General features: G+C 56.4%; 1 protein-coding gene across 5 annotated transcripts in view; it reads left to right on the forward strand.

The window, feature by feature from the left end:
• ATP11A (ATPase phospholipid transporting 11A) overlaps positions 1 to 12,932 on the forward strand; it is a 95,219-nt gene that overhangs the window by 62,874 nt on the left and 19,413 nt on the right. For all 5 annotated transcript variants that reach the window (XM_042255078.2, XM_027973800.3, XM_042255079.2 and 2 more), the window contains 6 exons: positions 905 to 976; positions 1,990 to 2,063; positions 5,496 to 5,599; positions 7,869 to 8,050; positions 10,738 to 10,989; positions 12,075 to 12,249. In XM_042255078.2, the coding sequence (XP_042111012.1) occupies positions 905 to 976; positions 1,990 to 2,063; positions 5,496 to 5,599; positions 7,869 to 8,050; positions 10,738 to 10,989; positions 12,075 to 12,249 (859 nt within the window). The remainder of the gene's footprint in view (positions 1 to 904; positions 977 to 1,989; positions 2,064 to 5,495; positions 5,600 to 7,868; positions 8,051 to 10,737; positions 10,990 to 12,074; positions 12,250 to 12,932) is intronic.

Below are 12,932 nucleotides of genomic sequence, written 5' to 3' on the forward strand. Positions count from 1 at the left end.
GAAACTCAGGCCATAGCGTGAGCCAACTGCCCTTCAGTTAGAAAGCCAGTGAGGGTGCTCCCCTCCCCTTCACTGCCCCCGGAGCACGGGCATCGGACACCCCTGGTCTAACGGGAACCGTGTTTTTGTTGGGAACTAAGCGCTCATCTTCCCCTGCAATTTGAAAGTGATATCAGTGTGTGTGTTGTGTACCTAGGGGAGATTTCTCAAGGCGAGTGAGATTTATCTCTTCTTGGAAAGCGAGCGCTCAGGCACTAAGGCACATTCAGTCACAGGGACCACCCCCGAGCCGCCTCTCCTTCAGCAGCCGGCTCCCGCCAGGCCAGCGGGCCCCGACCCACGGGCTCCAGCGTCTTCGTACTGTCAGGGCTGCTGCGGTGCTCGAGTGTGTATCCGCCTCTCTGAGCGCCTTGCCTCAGGAGCCGGGCCCGTTTCCTCCAGCCCGTCGCGGGGCCGGTGCTGGACGGAGGTCACGAGCCGAGTGCCCTGCGGCCCTGTGTTGAGCTGGGCTGTGGTTTCCTTGTCAGTAGACCGAGCGCCCGCCTGGAGATTGACAGGCTCCCAGAGTCCTAATTCTGACGTCGTAACTGACCCCTGAAGGGCCCCCCGATAGTAGAGACAGGGCCCAGTCCCCAGACCTGCTGCCCTTCAGCGTCACCAGTAGGAAGCAGCTCATCTTGTGCGAAGCGCCGAGCGGCCGCTCCCACGTCCCATTCCCTGGGCTCGTGGAGAGTTTTCTCAGACAGTGGCTGGACTCAGCGCTGACTGCGCCGCGCCGCTTGCAGCCTCCGTTTCACTGGAAGCATTTCTCCTCCGAAAGGAAAGCTTCCTCAAAGTGGGAAACAGAGACATCTGCGAGGAGGAGAGAGGGCCACACTAACCCCCGGGTTGCTCTGCCCCGCAGGTTCGGCTTCACGTACCTGAGGCTGAAGGATAACTACATGGAGCTGCTGAACAGGGACAATGACGTCGAGAGGTGAGGGCGCCCCTGGACGGGAGGGAGTGTAGCGTTGTCTTCCCAGCGTTTTCTCACCGGGGAAAACACCAAGTTCTCTGTACACCCCATGTCTCTTCCTCCCTCTTCTCTGTAACGACCCCAAGAGCCTCGCCAGAACGCCTGGAGAGTCTGACTCAGATGCTTAGAGGCGAGGTTGGGTGGCGGTGCAGCGTCCGACAGGCTTGGGCGGAGCCATGCTGCGTCCGTTTTACCGCTGGAGTTCGGGAACCTTCTAGTCCGTTCTGACACCCCGAAGCCATGCTCTGACCCCAACAGGAGGGAAGACGTCAGCCCTCCCCCCGGAGTGGCCCCGGGACCCTGCGTCCTCAGAGCCTGTTCTAGGCTGTGGAGCGCAGGGTCCTGTAGAAACACTGAGCAGGTTGGCCGGGGGGGTGGGGTTTCACTTTCCATATCGACCTTCAGGCACTGTCCAGCCTGACAGTGCTGGTCCCGGGACACGTGGTGTGTCTCGATTTTGACTTGGATGATGAGATTGTCCGTCTCTCCTTGGTGAATAAGCATTAGTGGGCTGTCATGGAGAGGGCGCAGTTGGTAAGGAATATAACCTTTGGTGACAATCTCAAAGAAAGGGGTTTTTAAATTTCTATTCTGGAAAAGTAGACTCCCAGGGTGTGGGGGAGGTGGTGAACCCTTGACTCCAGAAGGGGCTTCTGGGTTCTCCAGCCAAGGTCAGCCGCGGCTCCTCCCCAGAGCACGGGGGGGCCTCCGGGCGCCGTGGTGTGACCCCTGGGAGGGCATGACCCTGCGCCCAGCTCCTGGTCTCCAGCGGGGCAGGCGGGTGAGAGCAGCTCTCGGACCATCAGCACCGCTTGCTGCCGCCAGGGCTTCCTGGGCAGCCTCACAGCCGGGCCCGGCTGACGCCCACCCGCTCCTTTAGGGGCCGTGTCACCCGCAGGGGAGGCTCGCCGTCACCCAGATGCTGTGACTCACGGAGCGAGATGATCGTCAAACGAGTTTCCAATCTCTTTCAGGTTTGAGTTGCTGGAAATTCTGAGTTTCGACTCGGTGAGAAGGCGGATGAGTGTGATTGTCAAGTCTGCTGCAGGTAGACACCTCTCTCCCTTTGACTCGTCAGATGGTCCACTGTGGCTGTGCTTCCTTCTGGCGCCTGGAGCCTGTGAGGCTCGAAGGGCTTAACCGTTTGTCCTCCCTTTAAACGCATGAATCTGCACCAGCCGTTCACCTGCAGCCCTGTTTGGGCCCCAGCATCTTAGGCTGGCTGAGTCATCCTTGAGTTTTCCCTCGAGGGGAAGTCCGGTGACCCGTCCCGAGGCAGCTCCTCACCCACCCCTCAGTAAACACACAAAGCAGCCTGCTTCCTGGGTCCCCCACCCCATCCGCGCCTGCAGACCCTCCTCTGGGCTGGACCCCCCGCCTCAGATCCCCCCAGGTCTGGACTCTCCCCTCTCAGACCCTCCCCTGGTCTGGACTCTCCCCAGTCAGATCCTTCACTGGTCTGGACTCTCCCCAGTCAGATCCTTCACTGGTCTGGACTCTTCCTCACTGGTCTGGACTCTCCCCCTCAGATCCACCCCCTGGTCTGGACTCTCTGCCCTCAGAGGCTCCCCTGGTCTGGACTCTTAACCCCTGGTCTGCGCTCTCCTCCCTAAGACCCTCCACTGCTCTGGACTCTACCGCCTCAGACCCTCCCCTCGTCTGGACTCTTCCCTCCTGGTCTGGACTCTCCACCCTCAGACCTTCCCCTGGTCTGGACTCTCCCCCCTCAGACCCTCCACTGGTGTGGACTCTCCTCCACTGGTCTGGACTCTCCCCCCTCAGACCCTCCCCTGGTCTGGACTCTCTCCCCTCAGACCCTCCCCTGGTCTGGACTCTCCCCTCTCAGACCCTCTCTCAGGACATCTCCGTGGCCACCTGTCAGAGGCCTTTGTGGCCTCCTCGGCCTGATAAACCGTCAGCTCTCCCGCCCTCTCTGGGCTGCAGGCGTCCTGAGCAGGAAACTACGCTCGGTCAACAGTGTGCCCGCCCCCGCAGTGTCTGGCGCTCGGCGAATACTGCTGGACTCGGCTTGCTAACTCCATTTCCCGTGGCATCTTACCAAGAGATGTGGGGTCCTACTCGCTTTTGTTTCTTGAAACTAGACCATACCAGACTATGTTTCTCTCTTTGCAAACCTGCCCGGCGAGCAGGCAGATGGAGCCGCTGCCCTGAAACTGTAAACAGAGCCAGCCTGAAGGCGGTCCGAGGGTCTGTGGGAGGGTTCCACGTCATGGGGTCCTGGCACCGTGTTCACCGGAAGTGCCTGCTCTGTCTCCCGAGCTGTGGGGACGTCAGGGAGTCAGCCGAAGCCCGTCCTTCAGCCGCGCCCCGGGATCCACGTGCCATGCCCTGGGGGACACGGGCAGGTTGGGGCTGGTTCTCCGACCCGCATGGCTCCCTCGCCTCCAACCGGTAGTCAGATGTGACAGCTCCACCCACGAGACTCACACCAGTGAGCACCGCGAAAGCTCAAGTGCTTTATGTCGACGGTCCTGTAACACGTGGCCACAGGGTCGACAGGACATGGGAAACACACCGCCCATCATGTTTGGAGACGAGTGCCCGGTCGCCTGTGCTGCCTCTGGGAGCACTCGGCTCATCCAGGGTGAAGGTGTTTGCCTGCCGAGGTTCACACCGTCACGCTCCTGTCCTGTGACTGCCCCTGAACAGATGTGAGGTCTAGGAGGTGAACCGTCTTGGGGCGGTCTGTGAGCCGGCCCTCACGGCCACTGCGGCGGAGAGTGACGCCCTCCCGCTCACACCCCTGTGCGCGCACTCTCCTGGGCTGCCCGGAGCACCGTGCTCACACCCGGGGCTGCACCGCAGCATCTGCACAAGCAGCTCCACTTCGGCCGTGAACAGCGTGGCCGAGCCCAGAGCAGGCGCTGGGGTGCGGGAACCGAGAGCTGCTGAAAGCCCTTTCCTCGAGGAGATTTCCTGGGGCACCTCTGCGGGCTTCATGCGAGAGGCCGGGCTGTTGGAGCCCTCCGCGGCAGCAGTTACTCCACAGGGACACTGACTGTTTAACCAAAGAAAGTGTGAAAGTGAGCGTGTTAGTCACTCGGTTGTGTGACCCCCCCCACCATGTACTGTAGCCCACCAAGCTCCTCTGTCCGTGGAATTCTCCAGGCAAGAGTCCTGGAGTGGGTTGCCATTCCCTCTGTTAATTAAGGAAGTTGTTCTCTAAGCAGTGATTCCTCCCCGGCGTTGACACCGGCCACACAGAGTGACGGCCTCCTGGGCAGGACGGAGACCAGAGCCTCTTCGGCCCGGAGCTCAGCGACCCGCCCCGGAAGCCGCTGCAGCCACGGGCTCTGCCTGACCCCAGTGCCTGCCCAGTCGGTCACAGCCGTGTGTGTGCACCACTCTGGAGGCGTCCCTCCCAGTCGTTTACAAGACCAGAGCAGCAGGGGCTAAAGCCGCTGCCCAGTGCCGTCTCTCCGGTCCTTACATGTTGCCGTGCACTCCGGACGCTCTCTGTCTGCTTGACCACAGCTTTAGGCTAAACGCATCTCACACTCCAGCGGGTACAGAGGGAAGACAGGTCAGCACGGTGGGAAATCGCAGTCGTTCACAAGCCATTACCGTGAGTCCGCTGGGATTTTTTAGGACAAAGAATTACTGTTCAAGACTGCATCGATACGCAGAGTTGGCTGCAGCACAGAACTTGTTCTGGGTCATGTGACGCGTGAGCATTGCGTGGAAACCACAGCTGGCGCCCGCAAGGATTCCGTGCCAGGCTGGCAGGCGCACGACCAGGAGTCCTGGGTCAAGGGCCGAGAGTGTGCAGGCTTCTCCTTGGCGTTCGAGATTTCTGTCTGAAGACAAATTCGGAAGAGACCCAGGTCCCAGAGACAAGCCCCTCGGTGTTTACATGAGCAGAGCCATGTGCTTTGCAGGCAAGAGATTCCTCGAAAAAGAGGAGCCCCGGTGCCAGCAGCCTGAGGGTCGGCGTGGAGGCCGTGTGCCCTTCATCCCGACCTGACTAAGGGAGAGCCTTCCACCTCGAGGGATAGTGGGATAGTATCATAGACGTTTCTCGTAACTCTCGTGCACACAGAGGATGGTCCGATGGTCACGTCCGGTGCCCCAGCAGCTCACTGCCCATTTGGGGTCGGCCGCACCCTGGTGTCTTTACGCCCAACCCCCCAGCCCGGTCCTGTGGCGGTTCGTCCCTCACTTGAATCCTTGCCAGGGAGCTGGTGGAAGTGACAGGAGGAAGGCTGCCCGGAGCCAGTGTCCTTGTTCCCGACGTCCCTGGGACGCTGGGGTTGTTGGAATAAGATGAGGCTTTGCGGGGGCGGGAGTCCGTGGCTTCGCCGTTCTCCCGGCTTGACAGGTCAACGGGTCTGTCGACATTTCTGCAACAGCCTTGGCACTGGTGCCCCTGGTTTTGTTTTTGATAAAAGCATCGTTTGAAGGATATCTCCGTCTTCCCCATGGTGTGAGTCAATGAAAGTCTTCTCGCCTCGTTTTCTAGGAGAAATTTACCTATTTTGCAAAGGAGCAGATTCTTCCATATTCCCCCGAGTGATAGAAGGCAAAGTGGACCAGATCCGATCCAGAGTGGAGCGCAACGCGGTGGTGAGACGCCGGGGATTTGTGGGGGGGGTCCTCGTGCCTCTTCTCCCGTGGTGGGGGGGTGGGGGGCATGCTGGGCGGCAGGAGGGCGCACTGCGGGGGGCCCAGCCGCATCCCCTCCAGTGGGGCGCCGCCCCCCTGCAGCCTTCCGTTGGCGTTTGGTGGCTGGAGGGGGTGCGCTGCGTCCAGAATGGCAAGCGCAGTGTGATGCTGCTGGAGAGAGGAGACCTTCGTCCCGAGGACCGCTAGGGACTGGCGCTTTCTGTTGTGACCTCGCCTGTTCGGTTTCCTTCCACATGTCACCTGAAGCGAGTACAGTCTGTTCTTAGGACGTCAGAGGTTTGTCTCAGGACCGTTGGTTGAACAAGGCTGTTCTCTCCCTGTTGGACGGCCTTGGCGTTCTTGTGAAAAGTCACGTGGCCACGTGTGCAAGCGTCCCCTTTTGGGCTCCCTGGCCTGCTCTGCTGGTCTCCGTCTGTCTTGATGCTAAGACCACGCTGTTTTGGTTGTGTATCTCTTTGCCGTGACTTTTGAAACCAGGAAACGGGAGTCCGTCTTTCAGCCTTGTTATTCTTTTACAGGATTGTTGGTGGTTCTGAGTCCCTGGGGATTCCAGGTGAATTTTCGGGTGTGTTTTCCCTTTCCCACAAAATGCCACTGGGCCCCTGATCAGGGTTGCACAGAGCCTGCAGTCCACGTGGACGGTGTTGCCATCGTGGGAATACCGTCTTGGAATTCCACCTGCTCAGGTCTTCCGTGACTTCTCCCAGCAACGTTTTGCAGTTTTAGGTCTACGAGCCCTTCACCCACCCCCACGGTAGCTCATTCTTAGGTATTTCATTCTTTTCGATGCTATTGTGAACGGAATTGTTTCCTCAGCTTCCTTCCTAGGTGGTTTTCTCTTTGGATAGTTAGTGTGTGGAATGTGCAGCTGGTTTTGGATGCTGACTTTGTATTCTGCACCTTTACGGAATTCGTCGGTTACTAGTTCAGTGTTTCTGTGTGTGAAATCCTTTGAGTTTCCTACATATAAAATCCTATCACCTGAGAACAGAGGTAACTTTATTTCCTTCTTTCCAACTTGGATGCCTTTCTTTCCTTGCCTGTTTGCTCTAGTTAAGACTGCCAATACCATGTTGAATAGAAGTGGGAAAGCAGTCATCCTTACCTTGTCCCTGACCTTAGGGGGAATAACTTTCACTCTTTCCCAACTGAGTATGATGCTGGCTGAGTTTCCGGGTGTGACTTTTATCCGGTTGAGGAAGCTCCTTCCCTGCTAGTTTATTGAGTGGTTTAATCAGGAGAAGGGGGCGACAGAGGATGAGATGTTTGGATGACATCGCCAGTCATCAATGGACATGAGTTTGGGCAAACTCAGGAGAGAGTGACGGACAGGGAAGCCTGGCGTGCTGCAGTCCATGGGGTCACAAAGAGCCGGACACGACTGAGTGACTGAAAAATAACAGGAATCAGGCAGAGGGCTTGGGTTTCGTCAGATGCTGGGGTTTGGTTTTCTGCTTTTTGTTTTCGCGTCTGTTGAGCTCATCACATGCCTTCGTCCTCACTCCTCCATCTGTGTTGTCTATTACGCTGATTTTCGTGTGTTGAATCAGCCTTGCGTTCCGGGGATAAATCCCACTTGGTCGTGTGAAGAATCATTTGGACATGCTGTTGGATTCCGTTTACTGAAATTCTGTTGAAGACCTTTGCGTCTTTGTAAGAGATGGTACCTAACTCACTCTCCTCGTAATATGGTTGTCTGGCTTTGGGTTTCAGTGTTGTTTTATAAACAGTGTCTAGGCTTTCAGCAGTATCCGTGCTTAGCAGGAGGAGTAGAGAAGAGCATTTCCACCCCATGTTTCCATGTGGGGAAGTCCCATATCTGCTTAGGCAAACGAGGTTCTATTTATTTCTAAAGCTCCAGCTGACTGTTCACTCCAATTCTGCATTCTGGGACAACTCTGGATTGTCATCCTCTTATCTTTTATGACTGAAGTCTTGCCTTTCGGTGGCCCTGGTTTGCATTACGTGCTCCCATGCTTCCTAGTCTGATTGAACACTTCCCAGTCGATCGGTCGATCCTGACTGTGTGTATTCAGCGTGCGCGTGAGTAGTTCAGCTGCAGACGACTGGCGCTGTGGGTGGGGCTGTCTGGTTCCCCGGTGTGTCGCCTCAGCTGGAGAGCGGACGTTGGGAACGCTTCCGGGAGTGACCCTCGGGCTTCCGGGAGTGGCCCTCGGGCTCACGGTCAGTGCTGCTGTGTGTCCGGCAGGAGGGGCTCCGGACCTTGTGCGTGGCCTACAAGAGGCTCGTCCCGGAAGAGTACGAAGGCATCTGCAAGCTGCTGCAAGCCGCCAGGGTGGCGCTTCAGGACCGAGATAAGAAGTTAGCAGAAGTCTACGAGCAGATAGAGACAGATCTGGTCCTGCTGGGCGCTACGGCCGTGGAGGACCGGTAAAGACGCCCCGCGCTTGTTCTCAGACACCGTGAGCGTGCGAAGGGCGAGCGGGAGCTGCCAGGGCCGGAGATGGGGGCACCGTCAGGCTGGGCAGGCTCTCCAGTTGCCCTGGGTGACAGCGGGCAGGGGTCAGGCCTGGGTGATGCCTGACTTTCCACCAGTAAGAGGCCTGTAAGTCACATTTTTCCAGAAGAAACCAGGAATGCCAGCATTTCCACACCTAGTTATGAACAGTCAAGATACGGGGCTGTTTTTCAGTTCTTCTTTAGATTGGAATCAATAACTAATTCTCCTCCTAAATGAGCCCCTGGCTCTCTCCAAATTCAAGTGTAAACACTTCAGACCTTGACAGTTTTTGTCATGAGTCAGTGAAGAAATTTAAAATAATTAAGTAGAAGATTGCAAAAACTCACCATGATAGCTGCTCAGATTACCAGCTACAGATTTTCAAGATTCTGCATAGGAAGGACTGACTTGTCCCAGCTCTGCACGGGGGACAGGAAAGAGCCCTCTGTCCACTGTTGTCTGAAGAGCACAGTGAAAGGGACAGATTATAGTTTATTTTGAAGAAAAGGAAAAAAAACCTACAACTTAAAGGCATGGGACAGAGACTTCAGGAGGTTACTGAGCTTCTGTTTCCCATCAAGTTTGAAAGTGTTTGTTTAATACTTACTTATTTCTGTTGTGCCGGGTCCTCGTGGCTGCGCGCGAGGGCCTTCTCTGGTTGCAGTGAGTGGGGGCTGCCCTCTCTTTGCGGTGTGTGGTTCTTTTTTTATTTTTTTACTTTACAATACTGTATTCGTTTTGCCCTACATTGACATGAATCCGCCATGAATCCGGGCTTCTCTCGTCGCAGGGCCCGGGCTCTGCACGCAGGGCCTTCAGTGGCCGCGGCTCCTGGGCTCCAGGGCACAGCCTTGGCCGTGGTGCACGGCTTCAGTTGCGGCACGGCATGTGGCATCTTCCAGACTAGGGATTCAGCTGGTGGCCCCTGCGTTGCCAGGCGGATTCTTAACCCCTGGACCACCAGGGAAGCCCCTCAGTTTAAAAGTCTTGGAGGTCTCTACTGGTCCAGGATTTAGATCCTGGTCTCAAAAACCTCGGTTTTCCCTGGGGGTCGGCATTCCCCGGGTCCTCAGTCTTAGCAGACAGTTAGCCGACAGGCTGGTTTTGCTCTTAAGTCCTGACCCCTCTGCTCCTGGAAGCACGTCTCACTCAGCACAGAGCAGCTGCGGTCACGGACGGCTTGGTGACGGGTCGTGTGTGAGGATGAGGAGGGTGTTCGGGAGGGGGCTGCTTGTCTGGGGCGGGGGGACTGGTCTTTGGAGGAAATAGGAGGGAGGGGGAGGCTCTCATGGGCGGAGGGACCCTTGCCAGCCGAGGGCCTCTCAAGGGCTGTGGGAGCTGTTGGCCTTGGTGGGGAGCTGGGACCTCAGGACGTTGAGGGCGGACCCCCGGGATGTAGGAGGGGGTGGCTTTGACCCCAAGTCATTTCTTTAAAATCTCTAGCCAGCACCTTTATAGATCCCTTTGGACCTTATTTACTTTTTCCTAAAACAATGATGAAATCACAGATGTTTTTTCTGTGTCTAGAACAGTAGGAAGTTTCCACCGGGTTCTACCCAGATCATCCCAGTTAGAATCCTTTCCTTTCCTCCTCTCGGCGCTGGACAGAAGCATGACATACCCCTGAGACACGCCTGTCAGCAGCCAGGCCTGCCGTCCCCACCTCCAGCCCTGCCATGAGGCAGGCATGGCTGCGATGTCAGACTGCCGTGGACGGCAGGACAGCCTGACCAAGGCCAAGAGGGCGTTCATCCTCATACATGTGGTGTGAGCTCTGCAGGCTTTGCGTTCTCCACGTGTAGAACAGGGTCATCACGCGCTCCTCCTCCCGGGAGGTTTCGGCAAAGGCGGGACGTCTCAGGCAAGTGCTTCCTGCAGCGCCTGGCACTGAGGGAGCCTGTGACGCCAGTCCGCCAGTCCCAGGGCCCAGCCGGCATCCTCCCGCTTCACGTTCTTTAGGGGACCCTGGGCTCCAGTTGGACAGCAGGCAAAATCAGGACATCTTACGCGCAGAGAAAAGGGGGCGCACGTTCCCTCTTCGCCAGGCCCCGTTCTCCCTGGTTCTGACTGTCCTGGTTGGTGCTTGTGAGGGGCCTCCTTATAATTGCCCCAGATCTTCTCTGAGCAGAAAGTCCTGCCAGACAGAAAAGTGTGTGCTCAGCAAATGCCATGTTGCTCCTTAGTATTCGGCCCTGTGGATTATCTGGGATCAGGAAGCGCTTTGTTGTAAAAAGCTAATGCAAAAAGTGGAAGTCAAAGTGTTAGTCGCTCAGTCATGTCCAATTCTTTGCGACCCCGTGGACTGTAGCCCGCCAGGCTCCTCTGTCCGTGGGCTTCTCCAGGCAAGACTCCCTGAGTGGGTAGCCATTTCCTTCTCCAGGGCACCTTCCTGACCCAGGGGTTGAGCCTGTGGTGCTGCAGTTAGATTCTTTACCATCTGAGCCACCTGGGAATAGCCCCAGGTCCTTCACAGTGAATCACACACAGGTCAGCACCAGGGAGCTTTTTAACTTTGGGGTGAAAATCAGACAGGGCAGCAGACCCCAAGTCCTTGGACTTCTCCAGCTTGGTTCGAGGGTCCGTGCTGATGACGGTGTGTCGTGCCCCCCGCCCCCAGGCTGCAGGAGAAGGCGGCCGACACCATCGAGGCGCTGCAGAAGGCGGGCATCAAGGTGTGGGTGCTCACAGGCGACAAGATGGAGACGGCGGCCGCCACCTGCTACGCCTGCAAGCTCTTCCGCAGGAACACGCAGCTGCTCGAGGTCACCACCAAGCGGCTGGAGGAGCACAGCCTGCACGACGTGCTCTTCGAGCTGAGCAAGACAGTGCTGCGCTGCAGCGCCAGCCTCACCCGGGACAACTTCTCCGGGTAGGCGGGTGTCCGGGGCGTTCGCAGGGGCAGGGCGGCCTCCACAGGCAGGGCGGTGGCCGGCACTCCCTTGTGCGGACACAGGTCTGTCCTCTGGCCCCTGGCAGCGTCCCGTGGTCGGGATCCTGACCAGAGCCTTGTCTTCTCAGCAACTGTGATGTGTCTTTGCGTCGAGGGTGTGTGTGTGCGTGCGCCCATGCTCACTTGCAGACTGCTGATAGAGGATACACGGAGGCTTGATTCATTGACTTATACACTATCGTGTGTGAGGCGATGCCCACCTATTTCTGCTCCACCCGGGGGCCACGCTGTGGATTCCTCGGGGCCTCTGCCAGAGTTGGGGTGGGGGGACAATGACACATGGTCGTTTGTCAAGTAAGACAAAACAGTCCACAAGAGTTGTTTTCCCCAAGAATGCTCACCAATTCATGCACATTCTACCAACATTCTCCTTGCTGGCCTTCGATGTGCGATCTGAGATAAGACTCTCTTTGAACTTAAATTTTCATTAACTTAGCAGAAGCAAATGGGGCTCTCTAATCATACACGAATTTAAAATTATTCATTCATAAATAGTACAAAGCTATTTCCCGTTACCTGGTCTGCAGAATTCCTTTTGGGGCTTAGAGATGTTCCTTTTCATTTTGAAACCCAGCAAAGAGAAGTATCATGACTGCGTTCTTCCCAAGACAGGCAGAGTAGCAAGGAGTTCCCAGCTGTGGCCATCAGGACTGTGGGGCTGAGGTGGCTGGGGGTCGGGAGAAAAGGTCGATCTTTCCGGATGGCAGGATAGACGCTCTCCCGCTGTTGTACCGCGACCTGCCCAAGAATCCAGAGTTGTAGCTGTTGTTTGCTTTGCCCTAGTGAAGTGAGAACATTAAGTTCACATACAGTTTTAAAATGTAGTCAAAGGTCTTGCAGCCCCAAGTCTAGACTGTCTTATTATTGACAAAAGAAGAAAACCCACTTTCTTAATCCTTGTTCCTGAATTTGTAGCATGGATAGGTACCCCCTAGAGTAGCTAGTCTCCTCAAATCTCTGGACTTGGTTACTGAGAGACGTCTCTGGTTTCTGTGGCCTGACAGACTTTCGGCCGACATGCAGGACTACGGCTTAATCATCGACGGAGCCGCGCTGTCCTTGATCATGAAGCCTCGGGAGGACGGGAGCTCCAGCAACTACCGCGAGCTCTTCCTGGACATCTGCCGGAACTGCAGCGCTGTGCTTTGCTGCCGCATGGCCCCGCTGCAGAAGGCCCAGGTGTGCTGGGGGCGGGGCTGCAGGAGGCCCAGGTGTGCTGGGGGCGGGGCTGCAGGAGGCCCAGGTGTGCTGGGGGCGGGGCTGCAGGAGGCGTGCCGGGGGCGGGGCTTCAGCCTTGTGTAGTGATGTCCGGAATGGAACAAAGGGTGCTGTTTTGTCTTCACATGTTACCTTTTGGGTTAAGTGACTTCTCAATCTTATACCAGCCAGTGTCTCAGTCTTGAATCAGGAAGACAAGCCGTAGCCCCTCATCTTTTCTGTCTTGCATCATGGAACATTGTACTTACGCACATAAATAGGAAAAAAAAGACTGTAAAGAAACAGACTAAGAATTTGGAAATTATTCATTTCATTGAGCTATCAGATTTGGTTTTGCACACATGACAAATTTGAAAATTGAAAGAACAGTTTATTTTCAAAAATAGATGCTTGATACAAGGCAACTTGGCATAGCACCATCCTCTAACGGAGTGCAGCGCTCACACACTGCCCCTGCCCGAATTTAAGTCTGCCTGCCCCACATCTGAGTGAGTGGGGCAGCCCCTGAAAATGGCTCCGTGGGTTTCTTGGCTCTGTCCTCAGCCTCCCCCTCAGCCTTCTCCTCTCATCTTCCTGCATTCGTTTCTTAGCTGCTTAAGTATGTTTCACTTTTGACGTGAAAAAGACTTTATCCTGTATGGATA

This window comes from Ovis aries, chromosome 10 (assembly GCF_016772045.2).
Source record: "Ovis aries strain OAR_USU_Benz2616 breed Rambouillet chromosome 10, ARS-UI_Ramb_v3.0, whole genome shotgun sequence".
Lineage (NCBI taxonomy): Eukaryota > Metazoa > Chordata > Mammalia > Artiodactyla > Bovidae > Ovis > Ovis aries.